Source organism: Dacryopinax primogenitus (assembly GCF_000292625.1).
Source record: "Dacryopinax primogenitus strain DJM-731 SS1 chromosome Unknown DACRYscaffold_8, whole genome shotgun sequence".
Taxonomy (NCBI): Eukaryota; Fungi; Basidiomycota; class Dacrymycetes; order Dacrymycetales; family Dacrymycetaceae; genus Dacryopinax; species Dacryopinax primogenitus.
The window spans coordinates 575,376-592,780 of NW_024467205.1; the positions used below are offsets into that span (position 1 = coordinate 575,376).

Genomic DNA, 17,405 nt, shown 5'->3' on the forward strand with positions numbered 1-17,405 from the left:
CAGCGCTACGCCAGGGGTATCCAGCGTTTGCCAGAAGAGGTCGAGAGAGGCCATCTTATTCCTACTGAACTGAGGAAGAAGGGGAGAGTGAGTCAGTAGAGAGAGAGGACAGGTTGCCTATAAAAATGGTGAAGCTTCCTCGACCACGCACCGGTAATTCGCCGGTTGTTACCTTGCCTTCCTAAGAGAGGCTGTGAGAGTCATCGAGGAACGGCGCCCGTGTAAGTCCTGACAATTCAATGTGACCATATACAACTAAGGGGCCCATTCAGGGACAGGCATCTGATCGTGGGAACGGTGTTTCTCCTACAACGGGATTACGACGATGGTTTCTTACATAGAAGCATCCCTCTCTCCGCAGCCGAAGTCCGTCCAAGCCTGAATAACATTCAATCCAGGATGCCATTACACTCGATAACCCCTCTCGCTGTACTCCCTTCCAATCATTTACGCAATCGGACTCCAGCCATCAGTGCAGCGAATGTCCCTCCTTCGCGCATGTGGGGTGAAGCACAACAAGTACGTCCTCTTCCTTCGGTATTTGCGTCATCTCACTAATTACATTTAGCCTTAAACCCAGGGAAATGGAGTCCGCCGCCCGCAGTGCAGGAGTCTCCGAACCCATACTGGCCAAATACCGCCGTCTGAGCGCGTCACACACCAACGCCCTCGAGAGCTTTCCGATCCTTGTCGCCGCACTGGTATGCGGGAACTTTGCAGGTCTGAGGGGAAGGGTGATGAACACTTACGCTTTGGGATAGTGAGTTTCTTTTGGCTTTATGATTACCTGGTGCTGAGCGCCGGGTAGTGCGGTACTGAGGATTGGGTATAATTACGCGTATGCGAGGCAGGAGACGCGCGTAGTTGCTGGAATGAGGACGGTTTGCTTCTGGGTTGGGACGTGTGAGCCTGTTCCCTTAGGCATTTCTGAACTGTGTGCTGATTGATTGTGCCAGTGTGGTCCTTCTGGATCGTAGTGGAGTCAGCAAACGTATTGAGGTTGAAGAGAGCATGAAAGTGATCTTCGGTAGCCAAATCCCTCTGTGTATCATACTATGTACAATCACACCATCCCTCCTTACTGAATTGTTTCCTCCCCTCGTCGAGTGTATGGTAAATATGCATAATGTGACCCACGCGCCCTCGACGCGACTTACATTTCTCCACCACAGCCACTTACAACATTCCTCTCTCATCTTGCCAGGGATGCTACGAGCCCTCTCGAGCACCCGACTTACATCTTGTACCCATGCGCTAACACGACTTTGTTATGGGGTGGAAAGGGGGAGGGGAATGAGCTCACTGGCAGGATTGAGATTGCCGCCTACCATTCAGCAGCTGCTCGCATCTGCTCCAGAGACACCAAGTTCGGACGAAACGGATAACCCTTCCAACGCTCCTACCCCGCAACGAGCCCGAACAATCTACGGTCACCTAACCTCCTTGCGGGTCACAAAGCGCACCGCCTTCCTGCATCTCTCAGATGGATCTACCCACGAACCTCTGCAGGCCGTCCTGAGACCTCGAGAGGCGGAGGGCATGAGTGTGGGCTGTTCGGTGAGGTTAGAGGGGGAGTTGGTGAGGAGTCGGGGAAGCGGGCAAGAATGGGAGTTTTCCGTTAAGGAAGGAGGTGCAAGGGTTGTGGGGGCATTGGATGTGCATGTATGTCATCGTTTTACCTCCCTTGCTCATCACTGACTCCGTTCTGCAGACCTACCCTTTACAAAATAAACAAATTCGCCCCGAAACACTCAGAGAAAACGCGCATTTGCGAGCTCGCCTCCCCACTGGTATCTCTCTCCTCCGTGTACGCTCCCTCCTCGCGCGCGAAATCCATGCCTGGTTCGAGGTGCGCCCCCCTCCGAAATGTCAGCATGACAGCTGATCTGTGTGAAGGAAAACGACTTCTGGAATGTAAATGTGCCGATTTTGACGGGGAGTGACTGTGAGGGTGCGGGGGAGGTGTTTTCTGTTAAGCCATACTCTATGGGTCGGGATGCTGCCTCTGTCTCCTCCCCTGCCCCTTCAACATCGGAAAATCAAACATCGACCGAACTCGCCTCTCCGGAACCCACCCCTCCCTCATCTACTCCCTCTGCTCGCATCCCATCCGCTCCCAAGCCCCATTCCGTCCTCCACGCCTCCCAGTTCTTCCATCGTCCGGCCTACCTCACCGTTTCCGGGCAACTACACCTCGAAGCCCTCACCCCCCCTCTCTCAAGGGTGTACACGCTCTCCCCCTGTTTCCGCGCTGAGCCTAGTCTGACCCATCGACACCTAGCGGAATTCTGGATGCTGGAGGCAGAGATGGGCTGGGTGGAACCTCCCGCTGGTTTGGAGGGGGTCATGGACGTCCTGGAGGGGAGTGTGAAACGTGTCCTTGGCTCGCTACTGTCCAACTCAGCACTGCGGGCTGATGTCCAGCTCCTCCGGTCCTCCTCTCCCTCCTCCGAAACTGACCCCCTCGCCCCGTTGCTCACTTGGTCCTCTACCCCCTGGCCTCGGATCTCTTACACACATGCGATCAGCCTCCTTCAGCGCGCGAAGGCCGAGGGGACACACTTCGAGTACGACCCCAAGGTGGGTGAAGGACTGCAGAGCGAGCACGAGAAGTACTTGGCTGGTCTCATGGGACCTGTATTCGTCACCCGCTACCCGAGAGGGCTGAAGCCCTTCTATATGCGTATCACCGAGCCTGAAACCTCTGAAGAAGGGGAAATAGAGACAGTAGAATGTTTCGACCTCCTCGTACCCCACATTGGGGAATTGGCTGGCGGATCTCTGCGCGAATCCCGCCTTCCGATGCTGGAGGCCTCCCTCGCAGCGCACGGCCTGAGCAGGGAGGAGTATGCATGGTACTTGGATCTGAGGAGATGGGGCGGGGTGCCTACCGGTGGCTATGGGATGGGCTGGGAGAGACTAGTGAGCTGGGTTACGGGTATAGAGAGCGTTCGGGACTGTATTCCCTTCCCTCGGTGGGCGGGGAATATGGTGCTCTAGCAAGCAAAGACCTAAATCTGGTATAACCAGACATTTTAACATATGGTACAAGGGCGGTAATGTACGTAGCATCAGTACAGCAACACCTAGAACCTCCCCCGTCCCCGTCCGCCTCCCCTGCCCCTCCCACGGCCCCTATCACCGCCTCTCCCTCTAGGTCCACCCCTTGCGGCCTCTCCTTCCTTCCTCTTCCCCTTGGGCTTGGGCGCGTCGTCCACCAGCAGAGTATCGAGCGGCAGGGAGTCGGGAAGGATAAAATACCGGATGTTGTTACCCCTTATACTGAGACTGTCAAGTGTCGTAGGCTCGCGGTTGCGAGAAGAGAGCTTGACGGTCTTCAGGTAGGTGTTCATCTGCACGTCGACGCCTGTGTGACCACTGTGTCAGTTAAGGATAAGAGCGCGAATACCAATATGCGTACCAGTGATCGTCCCGTGCACAACGCTCCCGTTCTTGAGCTCAATTGTAACCGTCTCGTTATTAAGCTTCATGAGGAACCTTGAAGATTGTTAGCATAACTATGCCATAATAGAGGTACTCAACACGTGTTTGCCGTGCCGTGCCGCTCAGGTCTTGTCACGCCGTCGAAAGACGGTTTATAACACAAATAGACGCGTAAATGCAGTCAAGAGACACAAAATGACCGCACAAAGACGACCATAGCCCAACGAGGGAAATAGAGCCGAATCTCCACACAGGACGTGCCCAAAGGAGTGCGCCCGGCGTGGCAGACCGGCAAACAACGTCGTGCGCCCACAAACGTCCTCGCAGATATATGCAAGGGGGTGCACGACGAGAAGAGAAATATTTACCTGACGAGCTTCATTTTGAACTTTTGACGTGCTGGTTGGCGGTGTTGAGTTGTCGTTGGTCGTCGTGTGATGGAAGTTTCTGGGACCCCTTGGTACCCAGGTCTTGACATGAATAATTCGACACGAAAATGCATCCGTTTCGGATGCATACAAGCCTCGGTTACAAAGAGATCACGGAATCAGACCAGACCTATAAACGAGAGAGTGGCGAGGTGAAGAAACACACTTACACTGCTTCCGCTCGGAACAAACATGTCCCTTACTCGGCTCCGTTGGGTGAGATCGCCCCTGCACCGGTCTTCAGTCAGCGTCTTGCACAATGTTAATACGAATACCCTCTGGCTTATTGGCACTGCTACTGTTACTACTGTCTGGCATATTACCACAAGCTCTTGCGTCCTCACATGCCCAAGATGCTGCTGCCGCCTTCTTCGCCCCTACCCAAGAGCACACCAACAACTGGGCCGTGCTCGTCTGTGCCTCCCGGTACTGGTTTAACTACCGACACATGGCCAACACCCTAGGCATGTACCGCACTGTCAAGCGTCTCGGTATTCCCGATAGTAACATCATCCTCATGCTCGCTGATGATGTCGCCTGCAACGCGAGGAATCATTTCCCAGGGACTGTGTTTGCGAATGCGGACCGGAAGCTGGACTTGTATGGGGATAACATAGAGGTCGATTATCGGGGGTATGAGGTGACGGTGGAGAACTTTATACGACTGTTGACAGGTGCGTCGGTTTCAGCTGCCCTTGCATTGAACTGAGCACAAGTTCGCAGGGCGTGTCTCCCCTACCCTTCCACGATCCAAGCGACTACTCACCGACGCCCGCTCAAACGTCTTCGTGTACATGACAGGGCACGGAGGGGCCGAGTTCCTCAAATTTCAGGACAACGAGGAGATCTCCGCGTTCGATATTGCCGATGCATTTGAGCAGATGTGGCAGAAGAGACGTTATAACGAACTGTTTTTTATGGTCGACACTTGCCAGGCGAACACCATGTATACCAAGTTCTATTCACCGAATATACTTGCGACTGGGAGCTCGGAGCTCAAGGAGAATTCGTACTCTGTATGTTTTTGCCATTGCTTCCAATCCCAGACCACTGATAAAACGGCAGCATCATAACGACGCAGACATCGGGGTAGCAGTGATCGACAGCTTCACTCACTACATTCTGCAATACATGGAAGGGCAAAACAGCACGTCCAAAACGACGTTACAAGATCTCGTACGCCCTCTTCCCTCTGTCATGGTATATAGGATGCTGACAACATCAGTTCGCGACATACGACCCTGTGCGGATCAAGTCCCACGCTGGGGTACGATCAGACTTGTACCATCGTCCGCTGGACCAAGTGAGAATCACGGATTTCTTGGGCGCTGTCTCTAAAGTAGATGTACTACCGTTAGATTATTGAGAAAATACCCGTGTGTGGCAGTCGAAAGTGCATGATACTGCACATACTGACGATCTTCTCGACCAGGTTGTTGCTTGTCGACGCTATTGGCTAGATCTTCTAATAATGCTGATCATAGAGAGTCGCTCTTCACTTGACAGCATGTGTTCCAGTGCGAGTCCAGCTCTCTTGGCAACTACTACTATCGATATCCCGATGTCGAAGGGTCACGTTCGGAGATATCTCTGGGCTGGCGGCATCATGAGCCTCATTTGGTGCTACCACTAGACTAGTACTTTTGTTTCCATTGCGGAATAGGGTATGTCTCACACCATTACGCTCGCGGCACTCAAATCCGGGTAGCATGTGTGGCTCAAGATTGCAATGTTGCGCTCGCGGCACTCAATCAGCGTGGCACGCGTGGATTAAGATTGCAATGTGGGATCGTATCGCCAGACTCGCTTCACCGAAAAGACTTCCCTCTTCCTCTGGAAATATCTGCTGCTGCTTGTCTTGCGCCCATCTATTGAACTGCGGAGAATGACACATCTAGGTGCAACCTCCTACCGCCCACAGATATTCTGATTGGGCTTCTTTTAATCTTTATATGTGACAATGAAAACTTATTTCGACAATCCGCCTTCGGTCGTGAGTTGTCACTTCGGCAGCCCACCCGGACGGTCCCTTCCTCAGACTGCGCCGGTGCAGGGGACATGCAGTGAAACCCGCTGCCGATCTGATTTCGGGCGCCTGAGAGAAGATCAGGTGATGTGTTTGGTAAATAGTGTGAGTCAGCCCCAATGACGTAACCTAAATCTTTCCATTCGTCCCTACCTCATCTTGCATGCCGCCCGCAGTCGTCACGCAAGGCCGAAAGTTTATAAATAGTTCTTGTTCTCGAGATCTTATAAGATCGAAAGGACACATTGAATGTGACCACAACACAAATCAGAGCCAAGATGTCTCAGGTCACTACCCTGGAGAGAGTCAACACTCATAATAGCGAATCGGTATGTTTGTTTCACTCCGTCTCCCTATCGAATCCAATAACATTATCATTGCAGTTCGCACTTAAGCCCATCAATTCAGTAGGCAATGACCCAGGACAACACACCGCAGCATCATCAGCTGTCCAGCCAATCAGTGAGACAGGCACGACAATCGAACGTAGAGGCGAAACGGACACTGCTCCTCCAGCTTCTACCCCTGAGGAGGCAGATCCGGAGTTCCCAGTGATGCCGAAGTGGCAGCTTCAGTTAACATTTGTATCGTACGTGGGGGAATTCATGAGTGTGGAACTTTCGTAACAATTTATTAGACTTGCGGTTGTTGGCTTTCTCGCAAACCTAGACACGTCGATCGTTGCCACTGCGATGCCTACGATTGCATCAGAGTTCGACTCGCTCAACCAGCAGTCATGGATCGCGCTCTCTTATCTTCTCACAAACACAGTGTTTCAGCCGATGTGGGGTCGTGCAACGGATCTCATCGGCTCTCGCACCATCCTCTTCGTATGCGTCTTCACGTTCGAACTGGGAAGCTTGCTTTGCGCCTTGTCCAAGAATTTCATATGGCTGTGCTGTGCGCGTGCTATTGCCGGACTTGGAGCAGGAGGAATCACCATCGTCATCATGGTCATACTGACTCAGATGGTGTCCATCAGGGAGAGGGGAAACTACATCGGCATTTTTGCTGCCAGAATTGTTATTGCCATGATCCTTGGACCGGTACGTCCATCTCATCACTCGTTCGGAGTAACTTCTAACTGTGACCAAGCTTCTTGGCGGCCTCTTTGTCAGCTTCGACTGGAGATGGTGTTTCTGGATCAACCTTGTATGTGTACCGTCCTCAGTTACACGCATTTCTTGACAGTTGTCCGAAGGTAATCTCTGTTCCGGCTCTTGCGATCTTAGTGGCATTCATCAAGAAACTGCCTAATAGGACCAAGCCCGACATTGCTTGGCGCGATATTGACTACGGCGGCCTCGTCATCCTCGGAGTCTGTGTCACTGCGATTTGTCTTGCCTTCAATTGGGGTGGCATTGTCTATGAATGGAACAGCGCCGTCATCATCGCACTTCTTGTGGTCGGCTTCGCCCTTGTCCTCGTCTTCGTCATATATGAGATCAAGGTACCGAAGCTGCCGCTCATTCCGATGAAGATGTTCAGATTCAGGAATGTGACAACCACCACCGTGAACAATTTCTTCACAGCGGCCGCTATGCTGGGTGTATTTATCTACCTCCCATCATACTATCAACTCGTCCGACATGATAAGCAAGTCATCTCTGGGTTGGAAGTTCTCCCCTAGTGCGTCATCAAGTAGATGAGTGCTTTACCTGTACTGATATCGGTCATAGCATTATGCCGCTGCTTCTCACTTCTACCCTTTCTGGCTTGATCGTAGCACGTACCGGCTATGTGCAAGGTGTGCTCTGGGTTGGAGGTATAGGCAACTTGCTCGGAACTGGTCTCCTCATCTTACTCAACGGTCGATACCCCCGTGCCGTCGAGTACGTCTTGTTGGTACTCACCGGATTAGGGAGTGGGTTCTTGATGCAGAGTACTATCTTGAGCGCTCAAAGCCAAGTTCCCCGGGATATTCTTGCAACAGTTACAACTATGTCCTTGTGGAGCAGGAGTATGGGAGGAGTCATAAGTATCGCAATGCAAGGAAGTATCATCACCAATCTTTTCAAGAGGAGCCTTCTGGAGACCCCGGCCGCACTACCTGTAAGTTCGCTCGAGGAGAGAAAGTTAATTACTGACTCCGGAGATAGTATATCAATCAACTGCTCGCAGCGTCAAATGTCGAATCTCTGCCGCCCGAGGTGCAAGTTATTGCCGCACAATCTTATGGCTCGGCGTTCCAGATGATGATGGTGGCGACGACCGTCTTCTGCACACCAGGATTCATTGCATCTCTGGCCACTAAGAAAGAGAAGTTGAGCTAGGAAGTCGCTTAGTAAAGCGAGAAAGCGTTATGTGGTTGTCCGTGGAATAACGCAGGTGGAAAGATGCTGAAAGCACGACCTATTGCGAGGTGTGGTTTAATTCTGCAACTTCTTCAGCAAGTCAAAGTTCGACCTGTCCTTCTCCGTAATCCAATAGTTGCGATGGGTTAATTCAAGAGGATTTTGCTGGAAGTGAAATTGGGACAACACCTGAGTTGTATTTAAATGCAGTTATTTGCGCATGAGGTTGGAATGCATCGGAGCGGTGATCGGTGCCTCGATAGCCATGAGTCTGATCGGCAGTTGAGACATGACGACTGTGCCGCTGAGAATATTAACTTCGATCACAGGTCTATTTATCCGACACCTCACTGCGGCCGCCTGAGAAGGAGAAACATCACGTGACGTATAGAAGAATAAATAGTCGAGTCAGCAGTTATCACGTAATATGATCCCCTGCTTTTCGCCCCACGGTGACTCCCGGTCCCTCTTCGTCGTTGCACCCTTTACCCCGAGCCTTCCCGCCGCAGTCCTCCGTCATCGAATGCCGAAGATATAAATATATCTGTCAACGATCTCTGTCATATTCTTATACGCCAATGAGGCGGCAAAACAACATATATCTGTGCTGAGCTTATAGAAGATTGGACTGCGCTGAACCGTCCCCAACATGACCGAGGTCTCTACTACTACCTTAGAGAGGGTCAACACTCACAATAGCGAGTCCGTATGTCACTTTCGCCAAGGTTTGGTCCTCTCAATGACTATTGTTTGTAGATTGCACTCAAACCCCTTACAACAAGACGAGCTGTTGTCGCTCAGGATGCTCATTCTGGAGCGTCGTCGAATCATCAACCTCCGAGCGAGACTGCCACCGTCGTCGAGGATGGAGGTGAGACGGGGCCTACTACAGCAGCACCTCGTCCCGAGGAGCTAGGTCCTCCACTGCCAGTAATGTCGAAGTGGCAATTGCAACTGACATTTGTCTCGTACGTTGGATCAGTTCATGCATGTACCCTGATTGTTAACCACGTGCTAGGCTTGCTGTTGTCGGTTTCCTCGCCAACTTGGACACGTCAATCGTTGCCACTGCGATGCCTACGATTGCTTCTGAGTTCAATTCCCTTAACCAGCAAGCATGGATCGCCCTGTCGTACCTCTTGACAAATACCGTGTTTCAACCAATGTGGGGTCGTGCAACGGATCTGATCGGTTCTCGCACTGTCCTCTTCGTCTCCGTGTTCATATTCGAGCTTGGAAGCCTGCTTTGCGCCGTGTCCAAGAATTTCATATGGCTGTGTTGTGCCCGTGCAGTTGCCGGACTGGGAGGTGCTGGAATAATGATCGTGATCATGGTCATTGTAAGCCAGCTCGTTCCACTGAGGGAGAGGGGCAACTACATGGGTATCATGTATGCGCGGATTGTGATTGCTACGATCCTTGGACCGGTGAGCCAGTCCCATCGCTGATACGGGGCATCCTATCTAATGTTGTATATAGCTTCTTGGCGGCATCTTTGTGAGCTTCGACTGGAGGTGGTGCTTCTGGATCAATCTCGTATGCGTTAGCGCCTTCTGTTTGTGTTTCATTGCTGATATTGTTCCGCCAAGGTCATCTCTGTACCGGCCCTCGCGATCTTAGTGGCATTCATTAAGAAGCTGCCTTATGCGACCAAGCCGGATGTCAGTTGGCTTGATATTGACTTCGGTGGCCTCGTCATCCTCGGAGTTTGTGTCACCGCGATATGCCTTGCCTTTAATTGGGGCGGCATTGTCTATGAATGGGACAGTCCTGTCATCGTAGCGCTTCTCGTGGTCGGCTGGGTCCTGGTCCCAGTGTTCATTATATACGAAATCAAGATCCCTAGACTGCCCGTCATTCCCATGAAGATGTTCAAATTCAGGAATGTGACGACCACCACTGTGAACAACTTCTTCACAGCGTCTGCTCTGATGGGCGTTTTCATCTATCTTCCGTCGTACTATCAAATAGTTCGACACGACAAGCAAGTCATCTCCGGGTTGGAAGTGTTACCTTAGTGCGTTATCGATCGGGTGCTGCAACGGTCTGTACTGACATGTTAACAGCGTCATGCCTCTGCTGCTCACTTCCACTCTCTCTGGGTTGATCATCGCCCGCACGGGCACCGTACGAGGCATACTCTGGATCGGAGGCTTGATCAACCTGCTCGGAACCGGTCTCCTCATCATGCTCAATGGACAACACCCGCGTGCCGTCGAATACGTCTTGCTCGTGCTCACTGGGTTAGGGGGTGGGTTTTTGATGCAGAGCACAATTCTGAGTGCCCAGAGCCAAGTGACGCGGGACCTCCTGGCCACGGTTACAACTATGGCCATGTGGAGTAGGAGTATGGGGGGAATTCTCAGTGTCGCCATGCAAGGAAGTATCATCACCAATCTTTTCAAGCGCAGCCTACTGGCAAACTCATCTGCAATCCCCGTACGCTTATTTCATGTCGGAAGCGTCGACTCGTGTTTACCATGATATCACAGTACATTACCCAATTGCTTCAAGTCTCGAATATAGAATCACTCCCGCCAGATGTCCAGGTTATTGCAGCACAGTCTTATGGTGCTGCTTTCCAGATGATGATGGTGGCGACAACGGCGTTCTGTGCGCCAGGGTTTATCGTGTCTTTGATTGCGAAGAAGCAGAAATTGAGTTAAAGGGCACTTTGTACGATTGAGACACTGCTGTAGAGTCAATTTGTGTTTCAAAAAGGGGAATGTGAGGAATGAAGCGATCACGGTGAATAATGAATGAGATCGGAGATAGAACAATGGGTATATGGCATTCCGGACATTTGATGAAGGAGAAAGAACACAAACATGTGTCAAACTCTCCTCGTCGATGAGATGTATGCGCTCACGTGACCAATGTCACAGAGAACGCACCCCTATCATTCGCCGTCAACGCCGACTACAACGACGACGACATAACGACGGTGGTTACACACCACGACCGTGCTTAGATTCTTGCGCAGCGTTACCAGTCGACCGCGTTAATCGATACGCTGCGCGAACGACGTCGACTCCGACTGCGACCAAGTGCACAGCATCCCGTCCCATCTGTACGTTGATCAAGCCCAATCTCTACGACTATCCCATCTCTGTCGAGTGTCTGCATCTTCTACAATGTCATTCACGCAAGGTACGGCAGGACTTTTGGAGCGATACACATTGCTGATCAGGTCATTAGGCAAGCTTTGTCCATGCAATCCGACTACTGAAAGGTATATGAATCCCCACCTTGGGCTACCGACATCAACTGACGTTCTCGGACGCAAGAGGTGTGTCAACCAAATTGAGCGCGACCGGCAGCAAGCTAGTTTATACGAATGGATCAACTGTTGTTGTGCGCATACTCATTCCCCCACCCGTGCATTTGGTGATATAGGATTCAGATTCGCGATCTGGCTGTGGGTTGCTTCTATGAGGGCCTGTCTAGAGGCTGACCCCATGTCAGGACCCAGCGGGTAACAGCACTTATGCTGGCCATATTCAACCTGCGACTGTTGCGCGGTTCTCCCCTTCTGGATACTACTGTGCTTCTGGGGACGTTGCTGGCAATGGTTCGTCCATGCACATGCTACGTTTGCCTCGTCTGACGTATGTTGCAGTCCGAGTTTGGGACACGGTCGGTGCCGACAGAATACTGAAGAACGAGGTCAAGACTGGGATCAAGATGTGGGCATGTCAGTGAAAGTGTCCTGGAGTAGCTCATGGAGGTTTCGTGTCTAGAAATGACCTCGAGTGGGATGGCGAGAGCAAACGCATCATTGCGGTGGGAGACGGGAAGAGCCGGTATGTCCGTCTCTTTACATCCAGAAAGAGTGTATGTAACATTTTTTCGATATAGCATGGGAAGCGTGTTCACCTTCGATACTGGAAACTCTGCGGGCGAGATTATGGGTCATTCTAAGGTGCGCCACCTATAGAGGAAGAGACTACCACGCTGAGCGGTTGCAGCCAATAAATGCTGTCTCGATTCGCCACCAACGACCCTTCCGAGCCGTTACTGCCTCTGATGATGCACAGATCGCCTTCTTCGAAGGTGCACCCTACAAGTACAAGAAATCGATCAAGACCCATACACGCTTCGTTCAGGATGTTCGCTACGCCCCGTCGGGCGATCTGTTCGCCAGTGGAGGGTCGGACGGCAAAGTCTTTCTTTACGATGGGAAGACTGGAGATGTGATCATAGAGTTGAAAGAAGGTGCACATTCAGCCACAGTGGTACGTCCGATGGAGATAGATACAGTCGCTGCCTCTTATCATTTGACTAGATGGCATGTAGTTGGAGCACAGACTCTAAGTCACTCGCCACCTCATCGACCGATGGCACTGTGAAATTATGTCAGTCGTCTCCTTGCACTTCACAATTTGTAGTCTGATATCATGCAGGGGATGCCGAAACCCACAAGATTATCAACACCTGGACAGTGGGCACGGGCATTCACAATCAGCAAGTTGGCAATACCTGGGTGCAGGAGGACATTGTCAGTCTCTCCCTCTCCGGCGATCTAAGCGTATTCGATCGCAGAGAGGCGGAGAAGCCTCGGCAGATCCTCTATGTGAGATCCATCTCTCAAAATTATTTCTTGCTCCGTTAGCTTATGCAGCATTAACTAGGGCGCTCAACGGCCTATCACTGCATTCACTGCCGCATTATCCGGCACCATGTATGCGGGCTCATACGATGGTCGCGTGGTGTCTTTCTCTGACAATGGGGCCGAATCCGTTAAAGGAGACGGTCCGTCCTCCCAAGTGACCGCCTTGGCTGCTGTCGAGAATAAGGTGATCTCCACCAGCTTCGACGATTGCGTAAGGGAGATTGACCTGGGAACTGGTGCATTTACGTGGGTTGTTCGCCCTCCACGTTGAATGTCTTCTGAAAGCTTTCCAGATTGATGTCAGTTGGTACGAATGGTCAGCCTAAGGATGTCGCTTGCGACATGGATGGCATTTATGTCATAACCAGCCGAGGTTTGGAATGCATCAAAGAGGGAAAAGTTCTGTCGAAAACACCCGTCGGTTCTACCCCCTCTTCCGTTGCGACTTCTGCAACCCTCATTGCAGTTGGTGCTGAGGTCAGTACGAGTAGCCTTATCTGCACACATGATCTCATGCTCTGCAAGGATCAAAAGGTTTACCTGTTTGAGAAAGGCGCTGATCCGAAAGAGGTGGGCAAGCTGGAGTCCAACAGGGGGATGATCACAGCGCTCGCGTTTTCTCCCAGTGGGCAGCTTCTAGCAGCAGGCGACGTGAGTAGTGATAATACAGACCCAAATCTTATGACTGACATGCAGCAGTCGACCGGTCGCATTGTGCTATATGACGTGGAGAACAAAGAGGTGAAGACATCGCGATGGACGTTCCACACCGGGCGTATCTCGTCAATCGCCTGGACACAGGACGGCAAACATGCCGCATCTGGTTCTCTAGACACGAATATTTATATCTGGAGCGTGGACAAGCCGATGAGCAACATCGCAATCAAGAATGCGGGAACTCGTGGAGTCTCCGGAGTGGCATGGGTGAGCCCTAACATCGTTGCAAGTGCTGGTGCGGATGGGTGTGTAAGGACGTGGGAGATTAAGTTCCATGATTGAGGATTGTTGTGCTTTTTTGCCCTGGAAATGAATTGAAATGCGAGGATGGTTGTATCTCAAATTGTATTGGTGGTTTGAACCATTCACATGCTCGAGAACGGTACGAGTCTTGGCAGGCCGTGATTCCACTACCTGCCCATTCTTCGACAATTCTATCAGATTTCTGTGCGAATGCGGTCTGATATCAACAAGTAGCCGCAGATATTCGACAATATCTGGACATACATGATGAGAAACATTTCCAAATTGCTCTTGCATACATTACGCCATGTAGTGCAGAGTGAACAGTTTCAACATACCATAATCGATGGAAAACGATGGGTGTAGAATGAAGTCGTAAAAATGCACTACGTGATACATGGTCATTCAAATTCTAAGACGTTAGTCAATCAATCAATCTGCGCCAAACGTCTATCGATCCCCGCTCGTGCTCTAGCTTCAAGGATCACGCCGCTAGCGGCGCTTATAGCATGCCCATAGTAAAATGCGGCCCGTGCCAGCAACTCGTGTTCCAGCACAGCCTGTACATCGCCGAACATTAAATACTGGGCAAAGTGGCCCAAAGAAGCGCGGTCGGCCGGGGTAAGGAGGTCGGATAGGAGGACCACGCCGGTCGAATGGAGGAGCTTAACAGAGGTTTCGTCCTGTGCGTCCGTGGCGAGAAAGATCCTGAAACGAACGCGTCAAAGCGATGGTCGAACATGCGGTGGAAAGGGTGCTTACTGATCGTTTCCGAGCGGTGGAGAGCTGTCCAATATCTCCCGATTTGGTATGACACCGGGTACTTCATATGGGAGAATATCATGGCTGTTCCGAACTTGACGTATGATATCCAGAGAGTGCGTAAGTTTGTCCTTGATGCGCCTGATGTGGGTGGGCAAAGCGTTTTCCATGACCCAGGCAAGCTGCACCACTATGACCACACTCAGTCTAGTGTAAACAGGAAGGTTGACTACGCACTATCACGTCGCCGCATGTGTCCTCCGAGCCATAACCGACCTTGGTTCACAGCTCGCATACGCTGGTCAAGTTTCGCAGCTAGATTGATGAAAGGCATCGGCGGTCGGAGGTCCCACACCGCAGTGCGCTGATAGTCCTCCATAGCCGCTTGCGTGGTGAATCGCATCCCACCCTAATCAGAACAGTTGTCAGGACGCAACAGCGGGGTAGCACGGAGACGCACGGATTTTCTCCATAGGTGTAACTCTCCCTCCATATGCAGCACATCCTGCCACACGTGTCCAAACTCCTCAATAAAACCGCTCAAGGCGGATGAGAACCCCACCTGTTTCGTGGGGTGCACGACAGACTTGACAAAGTCCATCCGAAGTCTGATGAATATGAGCACCATACGGTCACAGGAGAAGAAGGCACTCACTCTCCCTTGAACGAGTACACCACCGCGCTCCCTGCCTCGTTCAGAGCCTTCTGAATCTCCCAATCATGCCCCACGTCGATCGGTCCGCCGCTGAGTTGAATCTGGCGCGAAATTAGCTGTTCGTTGGAAAAAAGCAGATGTTGTTTACCTTCGTATCGTCCCAATCGAGCGCCCCGCCGCCGCCGATCGTCTGCTGCAATCGCTTCCTCACTTTCTCCCCTAGTTCCGTTCCTCCCTCCCATAGCGTCGGAGGCTTTACGAGCTTATCAACACGCATCGTATCCACCGGTTCGTACAGATGGCTCCCGACGGTGTACAGTGACAAACCAGTATTCATCAGGGAGAGTCGGTTGAATGTCCCTGACCAGTTTTCGGTCGAGACAGAGAGTCCGAACAGGGGATAGAATTCGGAGTAGAGAAGAACAGAATGTCGGCTGCGAAGGTTGGGGAGATCGATCATTACCTGCGCATACATTAACATTCGATAACAGTCTGGAAGATAGAGAGATCGTACACCGAGCGGGATCTTCCACCCATCTCGTCCCGTATGTCCGCCGTACCCCAATGTACCATCTCTATCCATGAATTCTGCAAATGCTGAACAAGCAGCGCTAACCCCAATGTGAGTGCATACTTCTTGGCAAATTAAGAACAAAACTTACGCGTTAAACTCGCATTCACGAGCATATACAAAGCTCGGCAGCACCAGGGTGCGGTTGAGCAAGTCCGCTTGCAATACAGCAGCTTGTATGATGAAACGCATCTGTATGCGCTTCAGACAGCGGTTCCTCAATCATGGTGCACAACGGCTTACTTGACTCCATCCTAAACCTAAGCTCCAGTCGCGCACGTAGAATCCCTTCGTCTCCGCTATCATCTCCCTCATCTCCCTCTCCCCCCACTGCACAGTCTCCTCTGATTGCTGATCCATGGGGATCGGGCAAAGCTTCTCGTCGTCATGTAGGTCTGGTGTGGAGGTTGTTTCTGGCGGTCGCCAGTTTCGAGTATATCCAGATGGTGCCGGGTATATCGCATAACCAGCTTTCGCACCAAGGTATGCAAAGAAAGTCACGAAGCATACACAAGCGGTGACGATTACCAGGCGGCGCTTGAGTTTGCCGCCGAACCTGAATGTGCTTCGAGATGTATGCTCTGACAACCGGTCGATGGCGCGCATTTTTGGCAGACCTTCCTCCATGTTCCTCGCAGACAAAAGAGAGTTATCAGATGTACAGAGAACGAGGGAGCTTAAGAAAGTATATGGTGTTCTTGGTGGTCGGGCATTGCTCAGCTGCGATTTATACTGGGCGTGTTGCGCGCAAAAGACCCTTGCTTCAGCCCGGCAGAAGGATTATGTAACAACACCTAACCCAAGTAACCCTAACCTGAAATATGATCCGACTCTGCAAACATCTCAGAGAAGCTGGGTGATTTTTCTGGAGGCGCTTCTAATTCTCGTGCATGATCAATTGTAATTCAGACCAAGTCAGTCTGAATTACAATTGATCATGCACGAGAATTAGAAGCGCCTCTCCAAGTTGGTGTGTGATGCACTCAGATGGCAGTACTTGGCCAGTGCAGATTCAGAAACTCCTGCACTGTGGGCAGCAGACTCCATTTCCCTGGGTTTAAGGATAATGCAGAATTAAAGATATGATGCAAATAGTGAGGGAATGGCACACTTGTTGTGCTTCACCCCACAGGCATGAAGGAGGGACATTTGCTGCACTGATGGCTGGAGCCTGATTGCATAAATGATTGGAAGGGAGTACAGCAAGAGGGGGGTATTGAGTGTAATGGACATCCTGAATTGGATGTTATTGAGGCTTGTATTGTAGAGACTTCGGCTGCAGAGAGAGATGGTGGAATGTAAATCAAAGAAATACTTTGATGTTCCCATGATCAGCTGACCCAAAATGGGCCCTTAGTAGCATATGGTCACCATCATGAGGAGGTCCATGTCACCATTTTTATAGGCAACCTGTCCTCTCATGAGCCTTACCAAGACACAAGATTGTTGACATTCCCATCACTGCCCTCACTTGTGCACTTTGCCTCCCCAGTCTAGCTGTTAGGGCAACACAGGCTGACTAAGTCTGCTCACCTAAGAGTGCCAAGAGTCTAAGCAGGCAACAAGGAAGTGGTGTAGACCTGATGACTAAGACCTATCTACAGTATAGGTACCTGTGGATGATCCTAAGAGACCAAGTCTGAAGAGACAGTC

The 17,405-nt window shown here is 51.3% G+C and overlaps 7 protein-coding genes across 7 annotated transcripts; 6 read left to right on the forward strand and 1 right to left on the reverse strand.

Moving 5' to 3' along the window:
• Positions 1-566: 566 nt before the first annotated feature.
• On the forward strand, positions 567-947 carry DACRYDRAFT_51816 (uncharacterized protein; the record flags this gene model as incomplete). Its single annotated transcript, XM_040775060.1, has 2 exons — positions 567-760; positions 809-947. Coding segments are annotated over 2 exons (333 nt in total), but the record flags the coding sequence as incomplete, so codon positions are not given.
• A 265-nt stretch (positions 948-1,212) lies between these two features.
• On the forward strand, positions 1,213-3,878 carry DACRYDRAFT_99923 (asparaginyl-tRNA synthetase). The gene is made up of 4 exons (XM_040777640.1): positions 1,213-1,662; positions 1,712-1,849; positions 1,897-3,367; positions 3,422-3,878. Exons 1-3 carry the CDS (start codon positions 1,294-1,296, stop codon positions 2,998-3,000), a joined length of 1,611 nt encoding a protein of 536 aa, XP_040629137.1. The 5' UTR covers positions 1,213-1,293; the 3' UTR covers positions 3,001-3,367; positions 3,422-3,878.
• Positions 3,879-4,251: 373 nt separating this feature from the next.
• On the forward strand, positions 4,252-5,551 carry DACRYDRAFT_66292 (uncharacterized protein). Its single transcript, XM_040775809.1, has 5 exons — positions 4,252-4,546; positions 4,596-4,888; positions 4,938-5,048; positions 5,098-5,250; positions 5,305-5,551. The coding sequence occupies exons 1-4, from the start codon at positions 4,321-4,323 to the stop codon at positions 5,236-5,238; spliced, it is 771 nt and encodes a 256-aa protein (XP_040629138.1). The 5' UTR covers positions 4,252-4,320; the 3' UTR covers positions 5,239-5,250; positions 5,305-5,551.
• A 595-nt stretch (positions 5,552-6,146) lies between these two features.
• DACRYDRAFT_115978 (MFS general substrate transporter) lies at positions 6,147-8,348 on the forward strand. The gene is made up of 7 exons (XM_040770106.1): positions 6,147-6,227; positions 6,282-6,487; positions 6,536-6,944; positions 6,994-7,050; positions 7,100-7,527; positions 7,578-7,950; positions 7,998-8,348. The coding sequence occupies exons 1-7, from the start codon at positions 6,177-6,179 to the stop codon at positions 8,169-8,171; spliced, it is 1,698 nt and encodes a 565-aa protein (XP_040629139.1). The 5' UTR covers positions 6,147-6,176; the 3' UTR covers positions 8,172-8,348.
• An 863-nt stretch (positions 8,349-9,211) lies between these two features.
• DACRYDRAFT_51979 (MFS general substrate transporter) lies at positions 9,212-10,676 on the forward strand (the record flags this gene model as incomplete). Its single annotated transcript, XM_040775076.1, has 4 exons — positions 9,212-9,619; positions 9,672-9,728; positions 9,782-10,209; positions 10,259-10,676. Coding segments are annotated over 4 exons (1,311 nt in total), but the record flags the coding sequence as incomplete, so codon positions are not given.
• A 434-nt stretch (positions 10,677-11,110) lies between these two features.
• Positions 11,111-13,852, forward strand: DACRYDRAFT_21952 (WD40 repeat-like protein). The gene is made up of 15 exons (XM_040772621.1): positions 11,111-11,342; positions 11,391-11,424; positions 11,480-11,546; positions 11,596-11,610; positions 11,658-11,763; positions 11,812-11,878; positions 11,933-11,995; positions 12,051-12,114; positions 12,161-12,427; positions 12,478-12,547; positions 12,596-12,765; positions 12,824-13,050; positions 13,098-13,281; positions 13,330-13,455; positions 13,504-13,852. Exons 1-15 carry the CDS (start codon positions 11,327-11,329, stop codon positions 13,801-13,803), a joined length of 1,776 nt encoding a protein of 591 aa, XP_040629141.1. The 5' UTR covers positions 11,111-11,326; the 3' UTR covers positions 13,804-13,852.
• A 281-nt stretch (positions 13,853-14,133) lies between these two features.
• On the reverse strand, positions 14,134-16,078 carry DACRYDRAFT_94635 (uncharacterized protein). Its single transcript, XM_040777234.1, has 9 exons — positions 15,996-16,078; positions 15,844-15,944; positions 15,696-15,792; positions 15,330-15,644; positions 15,182-15,282; positions 14,987-15,134; positions 14,764-14,935; positions 14,527-14,716; positions 14,134-14,472 (listed from the first exon to the last, which is right to left on the reverse strand). Exons 1-9 carry the CDS (start codon positions 16,065-16,067, stop codon positions 14,193-14,195), a joined length of 1,476 nt encoding a protein of 491 aa, XP_040629142.1. The 5' UTR covers positions 16,068-16,078; the 3' UTR covers positions 14,134-14,192.
• Between the last annotated feature and the right edge of the window lie 1,327 nt (positions 16,079-17,405).